The sequence below is a fragment of the Mangifera indica genome, chromosome 8 (genome assembly GCF_011075055.1).
Source record: "Mangifera indica cultivar Alphonso chromosome 8, CATAS_Mindica_2.1, whole genome shotgun sequence".
NCBI classification, from domain to species: Eukaryota; Viridiplantae; Streptophyta; class Magnoliopsida; order Sapindales; family Anacardiaceae; genus Mangifera; species Mangifera indica.
In genome coordinates this window covers 17,719,278-17,737,177 of record NC_058144.1, presented here as the reverse complement: position 1 = coordinate 17,737,177, position 17,900 = coordinate 17,719,278, and the positions used below count along the sequence as shown (strand labels likewise).

Sequence of the window (17,900 nt, the reverse complement as noted above, 5' to 3'; positions counted from 1 at the left end):
TAGGTGTTACGATGTATGAACGAGACACGTACTTATTTACGGGATCAAATATTGCCGCCTCATAGACAAGTTGGTGTAAAGTCGTTAGGGAACATACTTAAATCAATGCTTGTGGTTGATCGTATTTATCGACCGAAGAAAATTATTTCAGACATGATAGATAGGTACAAAATCGATATTTCTTGCACATAAACATATGCATTGCGAGGATCTCCTGAATAGTTTTTCATGCTATTGCACGAGTATTGTCATAATTTAAAGCTTAAAAACCCGAAAACTATGACACTTATTAACATCGACCCGAAAAATAAGTTTAAGTTTTTCTTCATGTATATGGGTTGTTCAATAAGAGGGTTCTAACAATTTTGTTGCTCAGTGATATGCATTGATACTTCACACTTAAAGGGAAAGTATTTTAGGTCTTTTTTCATTGCTGTTGCGAAGGATAGTACTAATCAAATTTATCCGCTCACCTTTGATATTGGGTACAATGAGGGAATCGATATGTGAAGGCCTTTTTGACGTACCTACGCATGTGCATTGGTGATTTGCTACATTTGGCTATTATTTATGATCAACATCATTCAGTAATTACATCAGTGGCGAATGTAATGCCATATGCCCATCATGGGTTTTGTAATTATCATATAAAGGGTAACATGCATACTTAGTTCAAAGAAACCAGGTATATTAAAAAATTATTTTGGAAAGTTGCTAAGACATATTGGCTCAGGGACTTCCAAGCTACCATAAGTAGAATTGCCCAACTAAATCCCGCCTATTTGACAGACATTAGGTATAAAAGATAGGCTCACGCCTACTTTGGAAGATGGAGGTACAACATCATGACGACCAATATTGTTGAGTCCTTCCATGCTTTGACATAGACCGCTCATGTTTTGTTTGTCACCGTATGAGTTGAGTTTTTGAGAAGCACAATGTAGCATTAGTTTTTTAATAGATGAAACATGGTTAGTACATATGACTAAAATTGGTTGATGTTTCTTTTTTTCATTGACTTTATTAGTTGTTTTTATAAGTCAGAGATCTCACCCATTAACACCATGCACTGAGGACAAGCTTGTCGGACATGTACTTAAATCTACCAATATGGTTGTTAAACCAATCAACATGCAATAATACGAAGTCCATGATTCACGACAACAAGTGTTCATCATGAATATTTTCTATCAAACTTATGACTACAGGAAATTTTAACTTTTCCAAATTCCATGTACACACGTCACAACTATTGCAAGGTAAAATAACCTCTCAGACTTTGTAAGATGGATCAGTGCATATTACTTGATAGAATATTTATGAGTGGTGTATAGAGAAGATATTAATCTACTAGAGGATCAATCAACTTGGGCACCATCAAATATACTTACGATTTATCCTCCAATGATGGAACAACGATGGTCCAATCGTCTTTCTAGCCATGAAAGAAGACTTTTAGAAGGAGAGGAAGTTCGACAACAAAACTATAGTCGATGTCATCAACTTGGTCATAATCACTTAAATTCTTCGAGTCCAACTCCAGTGCCAGTGGTTGGCTCATTTGCACATCAAGTAGCGGATGAGGACGAGGTCGTCATAGTTATGATGTTTATCTTTGTCTGAATTGACATATACACTCGGAATCCGTATGCCAGATGCAATTTATAAGCCCCTCCTGGTAGTTAATTACAAATACCTGAAAAATATATTAATACGTTTATTACATTAATGAAAGACTGTAACATCCCTCCCTAGAAGTACTACCCACCGAAGGAGAAATGTTACAAATTAATATTCGGAGCGTTTATTTTTTTCTTTTTAAAAATACTTTAAAATAAACGTATTATTAAAAGTGTTTAGGAAGTATTCCAAGAAAACTGAAAATCTGGAAGTGAACAAAAGATGTATATACTCATATGAAAACTCATTTGAAAGCATCTGAAAAACAGGGAGTAATCATATGCAACTATACCATAATCTCAAAAAGTCAAAAGTCGACAAGAACATGCCACTGTATGCATGTAATATAAACCAGAGATAACCTGCTCCAGTCGGATCTACCTACGCTGACCTGACCTTGCCTCACAACTACCTCGATCACCTGTACCTGCAATCAGGAAAGAAAAGAGAGTGAGTGATAAGAACACTCAGTAAGGGGAAAAAATCAAGTAAACTATCTTTTTTTCCTGTTCTAACTCACTTTTGGGACTCAACCTCACATTCTAACCTCTATAAGAGATAGAGGGGCTAATTTAGTTCACTCTTTACTATTTGGGTCATACTTTGTCCCATCTAGTGTCTATTTGATACTTTCTGGAAGCTAACTATAGAGATTTGACACTTTTCTAAGCTCGGGCTCTCTTTCTTTCTTTCACTACACCATTTCTGAATCTGAATTGAGCTCTACTACGAGCGGACCCTATTAGGGGTCTATGTCCTACTACGAATGTGTCCTGCTGCGAACGTGCCCTACTACGGGCGGTGTAGTGTAAAGTGCCCCCTCATAGTTTATAGCATGCATACGAGTCTTATATCTTACTAATTTTGCTTCCATCTAAATTTATTCATAACTCACCAGACATTACTCTTGGGACGACCCTTGAATCTTGAGTCCCAACCTTTTCTTTCTTTTCTTTTTCTCTTCTTTTTTTTTTCCTTTCCTTTCCTTTCCTTTCTTTTCTTTCTTTTCCTTTTCAAACTGTGAAATACTGTTCATTTGATAGGGCAGCCTTCTTTTTCATGCAATTTCACAGTCCAAACGATTCCTAATTCATACAAGATATATATCGTTGAAAAGAGGATTCAAAGAGCTTTCTAACAAGCTATAATAGCACTCATAATTCATTCAATCAGGCAGTCAAAACAGCAGATAAAATCAGTGGCAAAAATTGCCTCCTCTGTTTATTTGATAAAACAGTCCTTGTGGTTTATGCAATATTTAACAATCCAAATGATCCCTAATTCATACAAGCTATATATCACTGAAAATATAATTCAAAGAGCTTTCCAACAGGATATAATAGCACTCATAAATCCTTATATAAGACAGTCAAAACGTGAGATGAAGGCAGTGGGAAAACTGCCTCCTCTGTTTATTTGGTAAAGCAGTCCTTTTGGTTTATACAATATTTAACAGTCCAAATGATTTCTAATTCATAAAAGCTATATATCTTTGGAAAGAGGATTCAAAGAGCTTTCCAACAAGATATAATAGCACTCATAATTCATCAAATAAGGCAGCCAAAACATGGGACGAACTCAGTGGCAAAAACTGTAAATATTATGCAACTTTCTGCCATGAACAAAATCACATACATAGACATCCCAAATGGCAAAACAATATTCCTCAACATCAAAATCATCATTTATAACATAGATCCAATGAACCAAAAGCCTAAAACATGTCACATATCAAGGATGATATCCCTTACCTTGTTTCAAGCCAAATCTTTGCAAGTTGGCTTCCTTCTCTTTGTTTTGCTTCCTTTATCACCAAGACCACTTTAAATCAATATCAAAACACACTAACATATTCACATAACATGCATATAAACATAGATGAAAGGGAAAGGAAGGAGATCTTTGGTTACCAAAGCTTCCAAGTGCTTCCTTTTCTTTTCTTCTTATTTTATCTTTCAATATCTCTTCAATTTCTTCCTTTGGCTTCAAGAAAGCAAAGAAAAGGCATGAAGAATGGTGGCTGCTGGAATATGGACGGAAATGATGGAAAAGTCTTCTCTTTCTCTTTATATATAAAGCCTTATCTCTTTCTCTTGTTCTCTTTGTCTTTTTCCTTTTCTTTTCTTTTTTTTTTCTTTTTCTTTAGGTATATATATATAAACACAAATATACATGTAAAACAAATATATGTACTTAAAATGGGAAATATCTCTAAATAGAGTCAAAAGACATAAATACCCTTGAAACATACTTGAGGGTATTACAACTCTTGCCCCCTCACAAGAATTTCGTCCTCGGAATTCACAAAAAACAACTCTGGATACTTATCCTTCATGGTTTGCTCCATTTCCCAGGTAGCCTCCTCTAACTTCTGGCTTCTCCACAAGACTTTTACTAGAGGAATCTGTCGGTTCCATAGTTGCTTAATTCTTTTGTCAAGTATCTGAATCGGTTTTTTTTCATAACTAAGGTCTTTTGATAACTTTATATCTTCTGTATTCACAACCTGGGAATGATCACCAAGACATTTTCTTAACGATGAGACATGAAATACATCATGAATCCGATCCATACTCGTTGGTAAGGCTAATTTGTAAGCCACTTTACCAACTCTCTCAAGTATCTCATATAGACCAATAAATCTGGGAGCTAGCTTTCCCTTCTTTCCGAATCTCATCAAATTCTTGAATGGAGCAACCTTTATAAATACAAATTCACCTACATTGAATTCCAAGTCTCGACGTCGATGATCTGCATAGCTTTTCTGTCGATCTTGAGCCTGTTTTATTCTCTGCCTGATCAGTTAGACATCATCAATCATTTTCTGGGTCAATTCGGGCCCAAGGGATCGGGATAACACATCTCTCTCTCCTATCTCATCCCAGTGAAGAGGAGAACGACACCTCCTACCATATAATGCCTCATAAGGTGCCATCTGAATAGTCGCCTGGTAGCTATTATTGTAAGCAAACTCCACTAAGGGCAACATTTCTACCCACGTAGCTTTATGATCTAGGCAACAAGCTCTCAACATGTCTTCCAAAATCTGATTAACCCTCTCCGTCTGACCATCTGTCTGAGGATGATAAGTTGTACTAAATGCCAAATTAGTACCCAAGGATCATTGGAGACTCTTCCAGAAAACTGATACAAATCTTGTATCACGATCAGACATAATGGTCTTGGGTACCTCATGTAATCTAATAATCTCCCTAACATATAATCTCCTTAATTGATCTGTGGTAGTAGTATTTTTGATAGACAGGAAATGAGCTGACTTAGTCAATCTATCAACAATCACCCAGATAGCATTACATCCATTTTGAGCTCTAGGGAGTCCACTAATGAAGTCCATGGAGATATGCTCCCATTTCCATTCTGGAATAGGCAGAGGCTGAAGTAACCCTGCAGGTCTCTGGTGTTCAGCCTTAATTTGCTGACAGGTGAGACATCTAGTAACAAACTCACCTATATCCTTTTTCATGTCTGACCACTAAAAATGCCTTTTTAAGTCCTAATACATCTTTACACCCCCAGGGTGGGCAGTGTAAAGAGAACTATGAGCTTCTGTAAGAATTCTCTGTCTCAATTCAGTTATCTGGGGAACATACACTCAATCTCTAAATTTGAGAATTCTATTCGATACTTGAAAATCTACCTCGAGACCCTCTTCCACTTTTTGATTTTTCTGTTGACACCACTCATCTCTTGTTTGAGCCTCTCGAATCTCATTTATGAGAGTAGGTTGAATCTCTAATTTGGCGAAGGCTCCAATCACGAGCTCAATCTGCTTTCGATCCATCTTTCTCTGAATTTCTCTCTGGACCGTCAATTGTGATATCATCACGTTTCTATTGAGGGCGTCTGCAACCACATTAGCCTTGCCTGGATGGTATTTAATATCACAGTCATAGTCTTTTACTAACTCGAGCCATCGCCTCTGCCTCATATTTAATTCCTTCTGAGTGAAGAAATATCTGAGACTCTTATGATCAGTATAAATATTATATTTTACCCCATACAAATAGTGTCTCCAAATTTTCAAAGCAAAAACCACCGCTGCTAACTCCAAATCATGAGTGGGGTATCGAGTTTCAAATTCTTTCAATTGTCTTGAGGCATATGCTATCACCTTGCCTCGCTGCATCAACACTGCTCCTAAACCACCGTGTGAGGCATCCGTGTATAAATCACACTCAACTCCCTCCTCTAGAAGTGTTAACACAGGAGCAGTAGTCAATCTTCTTTTCAATTCTTGGAAGCTTGTCTCACAGGCATCTGACCACTGAAATGGCATTGCTTTCTTCGTAAGGGTTGTAAGAGGTCTAGCTAATCTGGTAAATCCTTCCACAAACCTCCGATAATACCCTGCCAAACCCAGGAAACTACGAACCTCTTTGACTGTCTTTGGTCTTTGCCATTCAACTATTGCCTCAATCTTACTGGGATCCACTAATATACCCTCTGTTGAAATCACATGCCCTAAAAAGGTAACTCTATCTAGCCAAAATTCACATTTTGAGAATTTGGCATACAGTTGTTTCTCTCTCAATCTTTGGAGGGTAAACCTCAAGTGTTGTTCATGTTCCTCTCGACTATAAGAATATACTAAGATATCATCAATGAATACCACAATAAATTTATCCAGGCAGTCGTGGAATACCTTGTTCATCAAATCCATAAATACTGCAGGGGCATTTGTCAATCCGAATGGCATCACTACAAACTCAAAATGGCCATACCTCGTTCGGAAAGCTGTCTTGGGTATATCCTTCTCTGTCACTCTCACTTGGTGATAACCAGATCTCAAATCTATCTTGGAGAAGACCACGGATCCCTTCAACTGATCAAATAAATCATCAATCCTGGGTAACGGGTACTTGTTCTTAACTGTGGCTTTATTTAGCTCTCTGTAATTAATGCACATTCTCATAGACCCGTCTTTCTTTTTCACAAATAGGATGGGAGCTCCCCAAGGTGAATGGCTCGGTCTGATAAAACCATGATCTAATAACTCTTGAAGTTGCTTTTTCAATTCTTATAACTCGGCAGGGGCCATTCGATAGGGTGCTCTTGAAATAGGTGTTGTGCCAGGTGCTAACTTTATGCTAAACTTAATCTCTCTCTCTAGAGCTAATCCCGATAGCTCACTTGGAAACACATCTGAAAACTCACGTACCACTGGTGTTTCCTCAATAGTTGGGCTTGACTCAACCTTGCTCATTATATGAGCTAAATATCCTGTACACCCATTTTTCAACATTTTACTAGCTTTTAACATACTAATCATCAAACTCCGGATATGACCCTCACCGAACTCGAATTGATCTCCAAAGTCTAGGTTAAATCTCACTTTCTTCTTTTTACAATCAATCTCAGCTCCATATCTCCCCAAAAAGTCCATCCCTAAAATCATGTCAAAATCTGGCATTTCAAACACAATCAGGTCCACTAGTAACTATCGACCCTGAATCATAATACTCTGTCCTAGTAGCATCATCTCACTAATGACTGACCCCCTATCAGACAACTCGATCATAATCCTCTGGGCTATTCTAACGGGTTGCAACTTTAACCTCTCAAGCAAACTCTTGGCTATAAAACAATGAGTAGCCCCACAATCAATTAAAACATAAATAGGAGTATCAAGATAGAGAATCTAACCCGTGACTGTTGATGGGTTAGCCTCTACTAGGCCTTAGGTGATCGTATAAAGTCTGGCTATAGCCCCTCCTATAGGCTGCTGTTGTTGCTCTACTCTCATTGGGGCAGCTGTACAGAAACGAGCAATATGTCCAGGTTGACGACATCTGAAACAAACTACCTGACCTGTCAAACACTCTCCTCTATGGTGCTTCCTACATTTCTGGCAAACTGGTATCTTAGGTACTCTTTGTTTCTTTCCACTTTTCCAGTTCTTTTTCATGCCTCTGAATTGGAGAGGTCGTTTACCTTTCCTGTCTCATTCTGGAGGAGGGCCTCTCTGTACTAAAGCTGAACCACTACCCACCGGGGGAGCTGGCATGGTAGAAGGAGGTGTAACTTTTTGCCCTGTGGTCTGACCAAACCTCTTCCTAACAAAAACCTCTGCCCTCAAAGCTCTATCAAGGGCCTTTGCATAAGTCCTGGGTGGTTGCGCCCCTGTCATAACATCTCGGGCTATCTTTGGATCTAACTCGTATACGAACTTCTGCATTCGCCCCATTTTTATGCTAGCTATCTTGGGGGTGTACTGGGATAATTGATTAAACTTCGTGGAATATTCTTTCACTGAATCTGTCCCCTGTACTAGATTGATAAACTTTTGGGCCTTGATACAAGTAACATCAGTGCCCCTGTACTCTGCCTCAAATCGACGTCTGAACTCGGACCATGTCATCTCTGAGACATTGACCATCTCTCTGACTATGTTCCACCAGATTCTTACCCCTGACTTGAAAAGGTAAGTGGCATATCTCACTCTTTCTTGGTCAGTCATGTCAAACAAGGCCATGACACTCTCTACGGATTTTAACCACTCTTCAGCTGCTATTGGGTTCCTTGCACCATCAAATTTTTGAGGTTGGTACATACTAGGGAGGTTGAAAATATGATGCAACTGAGTCCTCACTGGGGCTACTATAGATGCTGAAGTAACCTCCCTCATATCATGTCCTTGAGTTAGTGGCGTATGCGTTGTCTCACTTCCCCGTGTAGGAGCACTTTTGTGCTCTCTCATCATCTCTCTGAAAATCTCTCGCACATCATGTGCACTGAGTGCCCCCTAGGGTACCTGAGGGGCTACTCTTTCACTCTGGCTCCTCTGAGAGGGATCTACTGGTGTTTGACTCATAGGTCCTGAAAATGAACACATTAGTTTCATAAAACTCAGCAGGTATTCCATCTCTATGTTACTTAACTTACAGTGATCGGCTGCGAGGATGGTCAACATGGCTGGAGGGTATTTCATCTCTATGTTACTTTGATTACTCCATTTTGTTTTAGAAAACATCTTTTGGGTTCCAAAATCATGCTCTGATACCAACTTGTAACATCCCTCCCTAGAAGTACTACCCACCGAAGGAGAAATGTTACGAATTAATATTCGGAGCGTCTATTTTTTTTCTTTTTAAAAATACTTTAAAATAAACGTATCATTAAAAGTGTTTAGGAAGTATTCCAAGAAAACTGAAAATCTGGAAGCGAACAAAAGATGTATATACTCATATGAAAACTCATTTGAAAGCATCTGAAAAATAGGGAGTAATCATATGTAACTGTACCATAATCTCAAAAAGTAAAAAGTCGACAAGAACATGCCACTGTATGCATGTAATATAAACTAGAGATAACCTACTCCAGTCGGATCTATCTACGCTGACCTGACCCTGCCTCGCAGCTACCTCGATCACCTGTACCTGCAATCAAGAAAGAAAAAAGAGTGAGTGATAAGAACACTCAGTAAGGGGAAAAAATCAAGTAAACTATCTTTTTTTCCTGTTCTAACTCACTTTTGAGACTCAACCTCACATTCTAACCTCTATAAGAGATTGAGGGGCTAATTTAGTTCACTCTTTACTATTTGGGTCATACTTTGTCCCATCTGGTGTCTATTTGATACTTTCTGGAAGCTAACTATAGGAATTTGGCACTTTTCTAAGCTCGGGCTCTCTTTATTTCTTTCACTACACCATTTCTGAATCTGAATTGAGCTCTACTGCGAGCGGACGCTACTGGGGGTATATGTCCTACTACGGACGTGTCCTACTGCGGACGTGCCCTACTGCGGGCGGTGTAGTGTAAAGTGCCCCCTCATAGTTTATAGCATGCATGCGAGTTTTATATCTTACTAATTTTGCTTCCATCTAAATTTATTCATAACTCACCAGACATTACTCTTGGGACGACCCTTGAATCTTGAGTCCCAACCTTTTCTTGCTTTTCTTTCTTTTCTTTCTTTTCTTTTTCTCTTTTTTTTTTTTTTTCCTTTCCTTTCCTTTCTTTCTTTTCCTTTCCAAACTGTGAAATACTGTTCACAACCCTGTTCATTTGACAGGACAGCCTTCTTTTTCATATAATTTCACAGTCCAAACGGTTCCTAATTCATACAAGCTATATATCGTTGAAAATATGATTCAAAGAGATTTCTAACAAGCTATAATAGCACTCATAATTCATTCAATCAGACAGTCAAAACAGCAGATAAAATCAGTGGCAAAAACTGCCTCTTCTGTTTATTTGATAAAGCAGTCCTTGTGGTTCATACAATATTTAACAATCCAAATGATCCCCAATTCATACAAGCTATATATCACTGAAAATATAATTCAAAGAGCTTTCCAACAAGATATAATAGCACTCATAAATCCGTATATAAGATAGTCAAAACGTGAGATGAAAGCAGTGGCAAAACTGCCTCCTTTGTTTATTTGGTAAAACAATCCTTTTGGTTTATACAATATTTAACAGTCCAAATGATCTCTAATTCATACAAGCTATATATCTTTGGAAAGAGGATTCAAATAGATTTCCAAAAAGATATAATAGTACTCATAAATCCTTATATAAGACAGTCAAAACGTGAGATGAAAGCAGTGGCAAAACTGCCTCCTCTGTTTATTTGGTAAAGCAGTCCTTTTGGTTTATACAATATTTAACAGTCCAAATGATCTCTAATTCATACAATCTATATATCGTTGGAAAGAGGATTCAAAGGTATTTCCAACAAGATATAATAGCACTCATAATTCATCAAATAAGGCAGCCAAAACATGGGACGAACGCAGTGGCAAAAACTGTAAATATTATGCAACTTTCTGCCATGAACAAAATCACATACATAGACGTCCCAAATGGCAAAACAATATTCCTCAACATCAAAATCATCATTTATAACATAGATCCAATGAACCAAAAGCCTAAAACATGTTACATATCAAGGATGATATCCCTTACCTTGTTTCAAGCCAAATCTTTGTAAGTTGGCTTCCTTCTCTTTGTTTTGCTTCCTTTATCACCAAGACCACTTTAAATCAATACTAAAACACACTAACATATTCACATAACATGCATATAAACATAGATGAAAGGGAAAGGAAGGAGATCTTTGGTTACCAAAGCTTCCAAGTGCTTCCTTTTCTTTTCTTCTTATTTTATCTTCCAATATCTCTTCAATTTCTTCCTTTGGCTTCAAGAAAGCAAAGAAAAGGCATGAAGAATGGTGGCTGTTGGAATATGGACGGAAATGATGGAAAAGTCTTCTCTTTCTCTTTATATATAAAGCCTTATCTCTTTCTCTTTTTCTCTTTGTCTTTTTCCTGTTCTTTTTTTTTTTTTCTTTTTCTTTAGGTATATATATATATATATAAACACACATATACATGTAAAACAAATATATGTACTTAAAATGGGAAATATCTCTAAATAGAGTCAAAAGACATAAATACCCCTGGAACATACCTGAGGGTATTACAAAGACAATAATTTTTAATCAAAGATTAATCAAACAAAGTGGATTATCATTAAATTAATATGGTTGGTGTTAACTAATTCAATTGACTCTTTTGCTTTTCAAAATTAATAATAATCTTAAAGTTATATTTTAAAATGAATTTTTTCATGAGTAATATTTAAAAAAAAATGGATAGGTGAGATTTAAAAAAAAAAAATGGAATAAAAAAATTCATAGGTGGCCTAACAGAAAAGGTTGGCAGCAATGCCAACCCTTGGCGTCACTGCCAACTGCTAGCTATAATGCCAACCCTTGGCGTCATCACTAACTACTAGCGGCTCTGCCAACCTGTTCCCCCTTTACCCACCAACGAATTTTGCCTTTAATTAACTTGAATTAAACAATAATTTGATCCTAATCAAATCGAGATTTACATTGAATTACTTAATTAAGTAATTTATATTAAATTACTTAATTGAATTCAGATCGAATTAAATTTAATTGGTATTGATAATTTATATTGAATTACTTAATTGAATTCAAATTGAATTAAATTTGATATGATATAATTATGTTTCCATTTTATAAGGAAACCTCATTTGTCGTCCTACCATTACGTCGCCACTACCAATCCAAAAAGTTTCATCGTCAACCAATGATCGATGAAGCTATTCACTAAATTTTCTCATACGCAAGAAAACAATCTCATGATCTATGCTATATTTGTTTAATACTCATATATTATCTATTATATGATCTTTATGGGAAAGCAAACAAATAGTTTCGCAGAAAATAATTGCAAAAGTATGTACATTCATGTGAATGAACACATGAGAACAAACAAACATGTAAAGTATTATGTGCATTATTCTATGTTTCACTGCAATATTCTATACAAATATCTATGCAAATATTCTTTGCTTCTTTGCAAATTATATCATATTTTTAATATTATATTATATTTGCTTTTTTGCATATTCTTTGTGTTATTCTACACCAATGCTTGAATTCTTTGCTTCTTCGTAATACATTGAATTCTTTGCATATTCAATGCCAAGGCCTTCACTGCATGCTCTTCACGAGTGGCATATTGGATTATTTTTCCATGTGCTGCTTCAATATGAGATTAACGTCAACTAGAATTTAAGGAGATAAGATCAAACGAGTTTAAAATTTTTTTAGATTTAATCTAAAAAATTTGGACAAAAAAACTTTTAAATTCACTTGATCTTATTTAACACATATATAAAAATCTTGTTTCAAATATTGAAACCAAATAACTACACATGATTTCCCTTTGCAATGCATAAAAAGAAATAATGGTGTTGTCTTGTCTAGTTTTCCAAGATTGAAGATAAGAACAATTTAGGTATTCCCTCATATAAAGTGGTAAAAATATTTAGACTATAAAAAGTGTAGTATAAATAGGGAGAAGGACTATTTCCCACCCAACTTTTGATGTGTTTTCAAAATGTCACTCACGGTAGATAAAAATCCACTTTTCCCACCCATGACCAAACTGCCGTCCAATTTTTCAGTTAGGGACAGGGGCAAAATCGTTATTTACTATTTAAAACCTTAAAACTTTAAAATTTTACCGTTTCCCCCCTCCAGGTTTTAAAAACTAATAACTAACCCATCCTCAAAGTTTGAAAAGTTTAGATTTCACCCCTAGGGTTTGCTTCCTTCTCTGGCCACCACCGACGGCCGACGCAATCGACGGATCTTCCATCTCCGACTACAAAGGACGACGAAGGACTATCCTTCGTCCCCCAGATCTGAACGACGAAGCATCGTCCAGATCTGGAAAAACAGACGATGGACGACGCTTTGTCATCCTTCGTCGTAGCGTCTGGAGGACGCGACGAGTGACGAAGGACGGCGAAGAGTCGTCCTTCGTCGTTTAGGTGGAGCAACGAAGAGAGACCTTTTCGTTGCACCGTGCAACAAGGAGATAAAGATCTCTTCATCGCACCACCGCCATCGCACCAAGAGAAGGAGGAGGCCAGTAACGACGCCGGAGACCACGTTGGGAGATGAAGTTGAAAAATGGGGGTAAAACTGTTAGTTTTGAAAGTTATGGGGGGCGGCTGTATTTTGAAAAATATGGAAACCCTAGGTTTGGGGGTGAAAATGCTAGTTTTTAAAGTTTAAAAACTTTAGGTAAGGTGAAATGTTAGTTTCTAAAACCTAAGGGGGGTGAATGGTAAAGCCTTCACATCAATTTTGGGATGAAATTTGCAGACTAAATTGAGGGGTATTTTTGTCATTTCATCTAACAAGGGTAAAATGGACATTTTACCCTTATGCAAACAGATACCATCCATATTAACGGCTCACGGGTAGGAAAAGTAGATTTTCATCTGTCGTGGCTGGCATTTTGAAAACGCATCAAAAGTTGGGTGGGAAATAGTCTTTCTTCCAGTATAAATATATATGTAGGCTTAAATTAGGGTAAAAAATTCAATATTCCAAAATCTTTCTTCTTTCCAAATGAGTTTCTCATAAAGACTTGTACCATCCATTTGGTATCTCTATTATTAACCTTCACATTGTTTAAAAATTTAGAGATAAAATTAGGAAAAAAGACAATTTCCCACCCAAGTTTTATTAAAATGACAAATCTATACCTATGACCGATGAAAAACTCAAATATCCATCCAAAGTTTACTCTGTCAGGACACACCCACATATTTTTTGTTAGAGTTAAGGGGCAAATTCATCATTTTATTACTAATATTAAAATAACTAAAATTTTATCTCATTTTCCCTTTTTAATTTGAAAAACTAACATTTTTCCGCCTAAATTAAGTTTTAAAAAATTCACTTTTTTCCTTAAAATCTAGTCACTTTTTTCGACAACGGCCAACCAATGATGGAAGAGTCTTCTTCCAAAGGTTGTCCTCTGGACGACAATTATCATCCAAGTATGATGACCGTGTTTTGGATTTGGACTACGCTTAATCGTTTAGATCTCTGGATGACAAAGAGTCATCCTCATTGGACGACTTTCCATAGTCTAGAGAATGGACGACACTCGCCGTTTAACCTCCAACCATGTCGATTGCCAGTGGTCGGAGGAAGGGTGAAGAAAAAATTATGAATTTGAGAGGGGGCAGTCACTTTTCAAAGTTAAGATATAAAGGTTAAATGTTAATTTTTAAAATTTGAGGGAAAAAATGAGATAAAATTATATATTTTTTAATTTTATTTGTTAAATGACAATTTTACCCTTGTATTTAACGGAAAAGTTAACGACAGTTTAAAAGTGGATAGGTGTTTGGGTTTTTCATCTGTCATGGGTATATTTTTTAGATTGAGCTAAAATTTGTATGGAAAATAGTCTTTTGCCCATAAAATTAAACGTTTTATTTCACCAATAATCTCCACAAGAACAAGCTCCATTTTCAAAGTGGTGGAACCTATTGCGATCCCTCACCACAATTTTCCTTCTTGTGATCTTAGCAATGAACTTTATCATTGTGTGGCAATCATTGCATACCCTCAAGTTCTTCACAACCCTTAATGCTGTAAACGGTTTTGTTGAGATTAAACCATAGCATATTGCAAGCTTCTCACTGTGAATTGCCAATGCCCATTCTTTCTCCCTATCTTCAATATCGTGCAATACCACTTCTGTTGATGGAGAATACCCTTCTAATTTTAACATTTGGATTATTTCCTCCAACTTTTTGTAGATTTTTTCCCTTTGAGGGTGTGTTGTGTCTCCTAAAAAGAATTCATGAATCTCACTGTTTACTTCTATAGAACTGCAGCCGGGTTCCTTTTTCATTCCTGCCGCCTTCATCTTTGCCCGCATTTGTACAGCTTCTTCCCATTTTCCTTTTGAAGCATATGCATTTGATAATAGAATATAAGTTCCTGAATCTGCATATCTGCAATCCAGCATAGTTCTGGCAATCTGCTTGCCTAACTCAAGGTTTCCATGGATCTTACAAGCACTTAGCAAAGCCCCTAACATAATGCGATCTGGTGCTATTTTCATGCTCTTAATGAAGTTGTAAGCCTCTTCAAGAAAACCCGCACGGCCAAGAAGATCAACGATACATCCATAGTGTTCAATCTGCGGTTTAATCTCATAATCTCTTCTCATAGAATGAAAGATCTCAAACCCCAAATCTACCAAGCCTCCATGACCACAAGCATTAAGCACAGCAACAAAAGTAATGCTACTTGGTCTAATCCCTCTCCCGATCATCTCCCTAAACATATCAATAGCTTCAATACTCCTCCCATGCATAGCAAGCCCAGCAATTATTGAATTATAAGTTATGACATTTCTCTCTTTTATCTCTCGAAAAACGAGTGCTGCCTTGTCAATATCCCCACACCTCGAATACATGTTGATCAAAGCAGCACCTACAAATTGATTGAGCTTAATTCGATACTTTCCCATATACGCATGAACCCATTTTCCAAGCTCTAATGCTCCCAATTGTGAACACGCGGATAAGACACAAACAATGGTGACTTCATTGGGCCTCACTTTCTCCCTTTGCATTTCCCTAAAGACATCCAGTGCTCTACTCATCTCCCCATTCCTAATCAACCCATCAATCATAGCCGTCCAACACACCATGTCCTTCACCTTAACCCGATTGAAAACATCAATAGCTTTCTCAACTAATCCATGATCAACATAACAAGTCATCACAACCGTCAACGCAACAGCATCGTCTCGTTCAGGCATTTCATCAGATAATTGTATCACAGCTTTAAATTCTCCACACTTACCATAAAACTCAATCAATTTCAACATTATCGATCTATTTGAGCCAAGCCCAAGTTTGAAAACCTGGCCATGAACCTGTCTACCCTCACTAAAAGCCAACTCAAACCCACAAGCCTTTAAGACTGAAGTAACGACATATTTATCGGGTAAAATTGAATGGTTAATCATTCGATTATATAAGTAAATCCCATCAATGTAAGAACCTGCAGAGACGAACCCATCAATCATAGCAGTGTAAAGGTAGATATTTGGGTCGTGGGTGTGTTGAAAAATCTTGAACGCATAGTCAATGGAGTTGAAAATGGAGGAAAGACGAATAAGCTCAAAAATAATAAATGGGTTTTTTTCATGGGCGTTTCTTATGATCTGGGCGTGTATTGATTGGATTTGATTGATGTGTTTGCATTGTTTTAATAGAGAAATTGTCCTCCTTCGGTATGAAGAAGAGGAAGAAGCCTTGTATTCTGAATTAAGCTTCGGCGGTGAAACTGCATGCCCGAAAACGGCGAGTGCGGAACAATAGCCCATTGACGCCTAACTTGAATTGTTTGAGGCTTGACCATATTAAATTGATTATATGTTAAGGCCACTAGTTTTTTCTAAAAGAAAATTCTCCATAAAATAATTAATGTTTTGATTTAATTTATAATTTTTTGGTAATTTTAATATAAATTTATGAAAGTAAAGAGAAATTTATTTTTTCTAACTTTTTATATAAAATGTTTTATTTTCATTGCATTAAAAGGAGTAGATCATTGTTTCTAGATTATATAAAGGGTTATTAATATAAATTCACCAAAATTAGAAGCATGTGCAAAATTGATCTATTTTTTAGGGGAAATAGACGTAACCCACATATTACACTTGAACGAAACTACCCATAAATAAACAAATCTAAAATTCATTTTCCACAATTAAGAACATGTGTGGTGATTTGTATATTGAAACAAATCACGCATCGATTTTCGATGAGTTTTTCTTTTTATGATTTTAGTGATTAAAATAGGGGGAAAAAGTTAGTGTATCATACATTATCATATTTTATTGCTTATACCATTAAAATTTAGTCATTACTAAATAGATTTCATAGGATTCATTATACAGCTTTTTAGGTTGATGTTTTGTATGAAATAACTTGAATAATCTTTGATTATCATAAAATTTGTCAATGGTTTTGTGTTAGAATAGGTTTAGAATCGATTATGTGTGAAATTCAGTTTAAAAATGGGAGATTTCATTAATTATTCGTCACTGTTAGTACATGCCCTAGGAACTATTTATGTTATTGGTTTCAAGACATTTTATCTTGCATTAACATCTGTAATAATTATTAATAAAAGAAATAGTTCTTTTGTTTAGATGCATAAATTATTTCCTTTATTTACATTAATTTAAAGTACATATACAAACTATCCAGATGATTCACTTGATGTATAAACTGAATCATCAAATTATTCTCTACAAACGTGATATACGTTGGCAATAATATCACATAGTAGACATTGAATGCTTCCATTGAATGTAATGAGATGACAATAGTTTGGATGACGATAGTGGTTATGTTATTAAGACATTAATATAGATTAACAGTTAGAGAACCATTTTTCGAATGTGACTATTAACAATAAGTCACATGATCATTAAATCATAGCTAATGACTTATCGTATAATTGTATTAGTGTACAAAGTAATCATTTGACCTGAAACGTTATGGTTGGATCCAATCTGGATACACATGATTCATATGAGGTATAAATACGAGGCTAACCTTATTCCGTACGAGAAATTATAGTAGTCATATGTTATTTGTATGCGAAGACAAAAGATGATTAAGACACACAATCAATGTATAGAATCAATTGGGCTACCGTTGGATTTAATTAATTAAATAAATTTAATCCTATACTTTCTCCCATACAATCCTAGCCATTCAAGATTATTTTACTTTAGTCCCTAAGTTTCATAAAATATACTTTTGGGTCTATAGTCCTTTCAAAGACTCAAAACCCTAAATTTGGAATTTAAATCAAATTAAAC

The 17,900-nt window shown here is 36.2% G+C and overlaps 1 protein-coding gene across 1 annotated transcript; it reads right to left on the bottom strand.

Moving 5' to 3' along the window:
* Positions 1–14,461: 14,461 nt before the first annotated feature.
* Positions 14,462–16,415, bottom strand: LOC123223102 (putative pentatricopeptide repeat-containing protein At5g59200, chloroplastic). The gene has a single exon (XM_044646174.1). The coding sequence runs from the start codon at positions 16,389–16,391 to the stop codon at positions 14,484–14,486; it is 1,908 nt and encodes a 635-aa protein (XP_044502109.1). The 5' UTR covers positions 16,392–16,415; the 3' UTR covers positions 14,462–14,483.
* Positions 16,416–17,900: the final 1,485 nt, after the last annotated feature.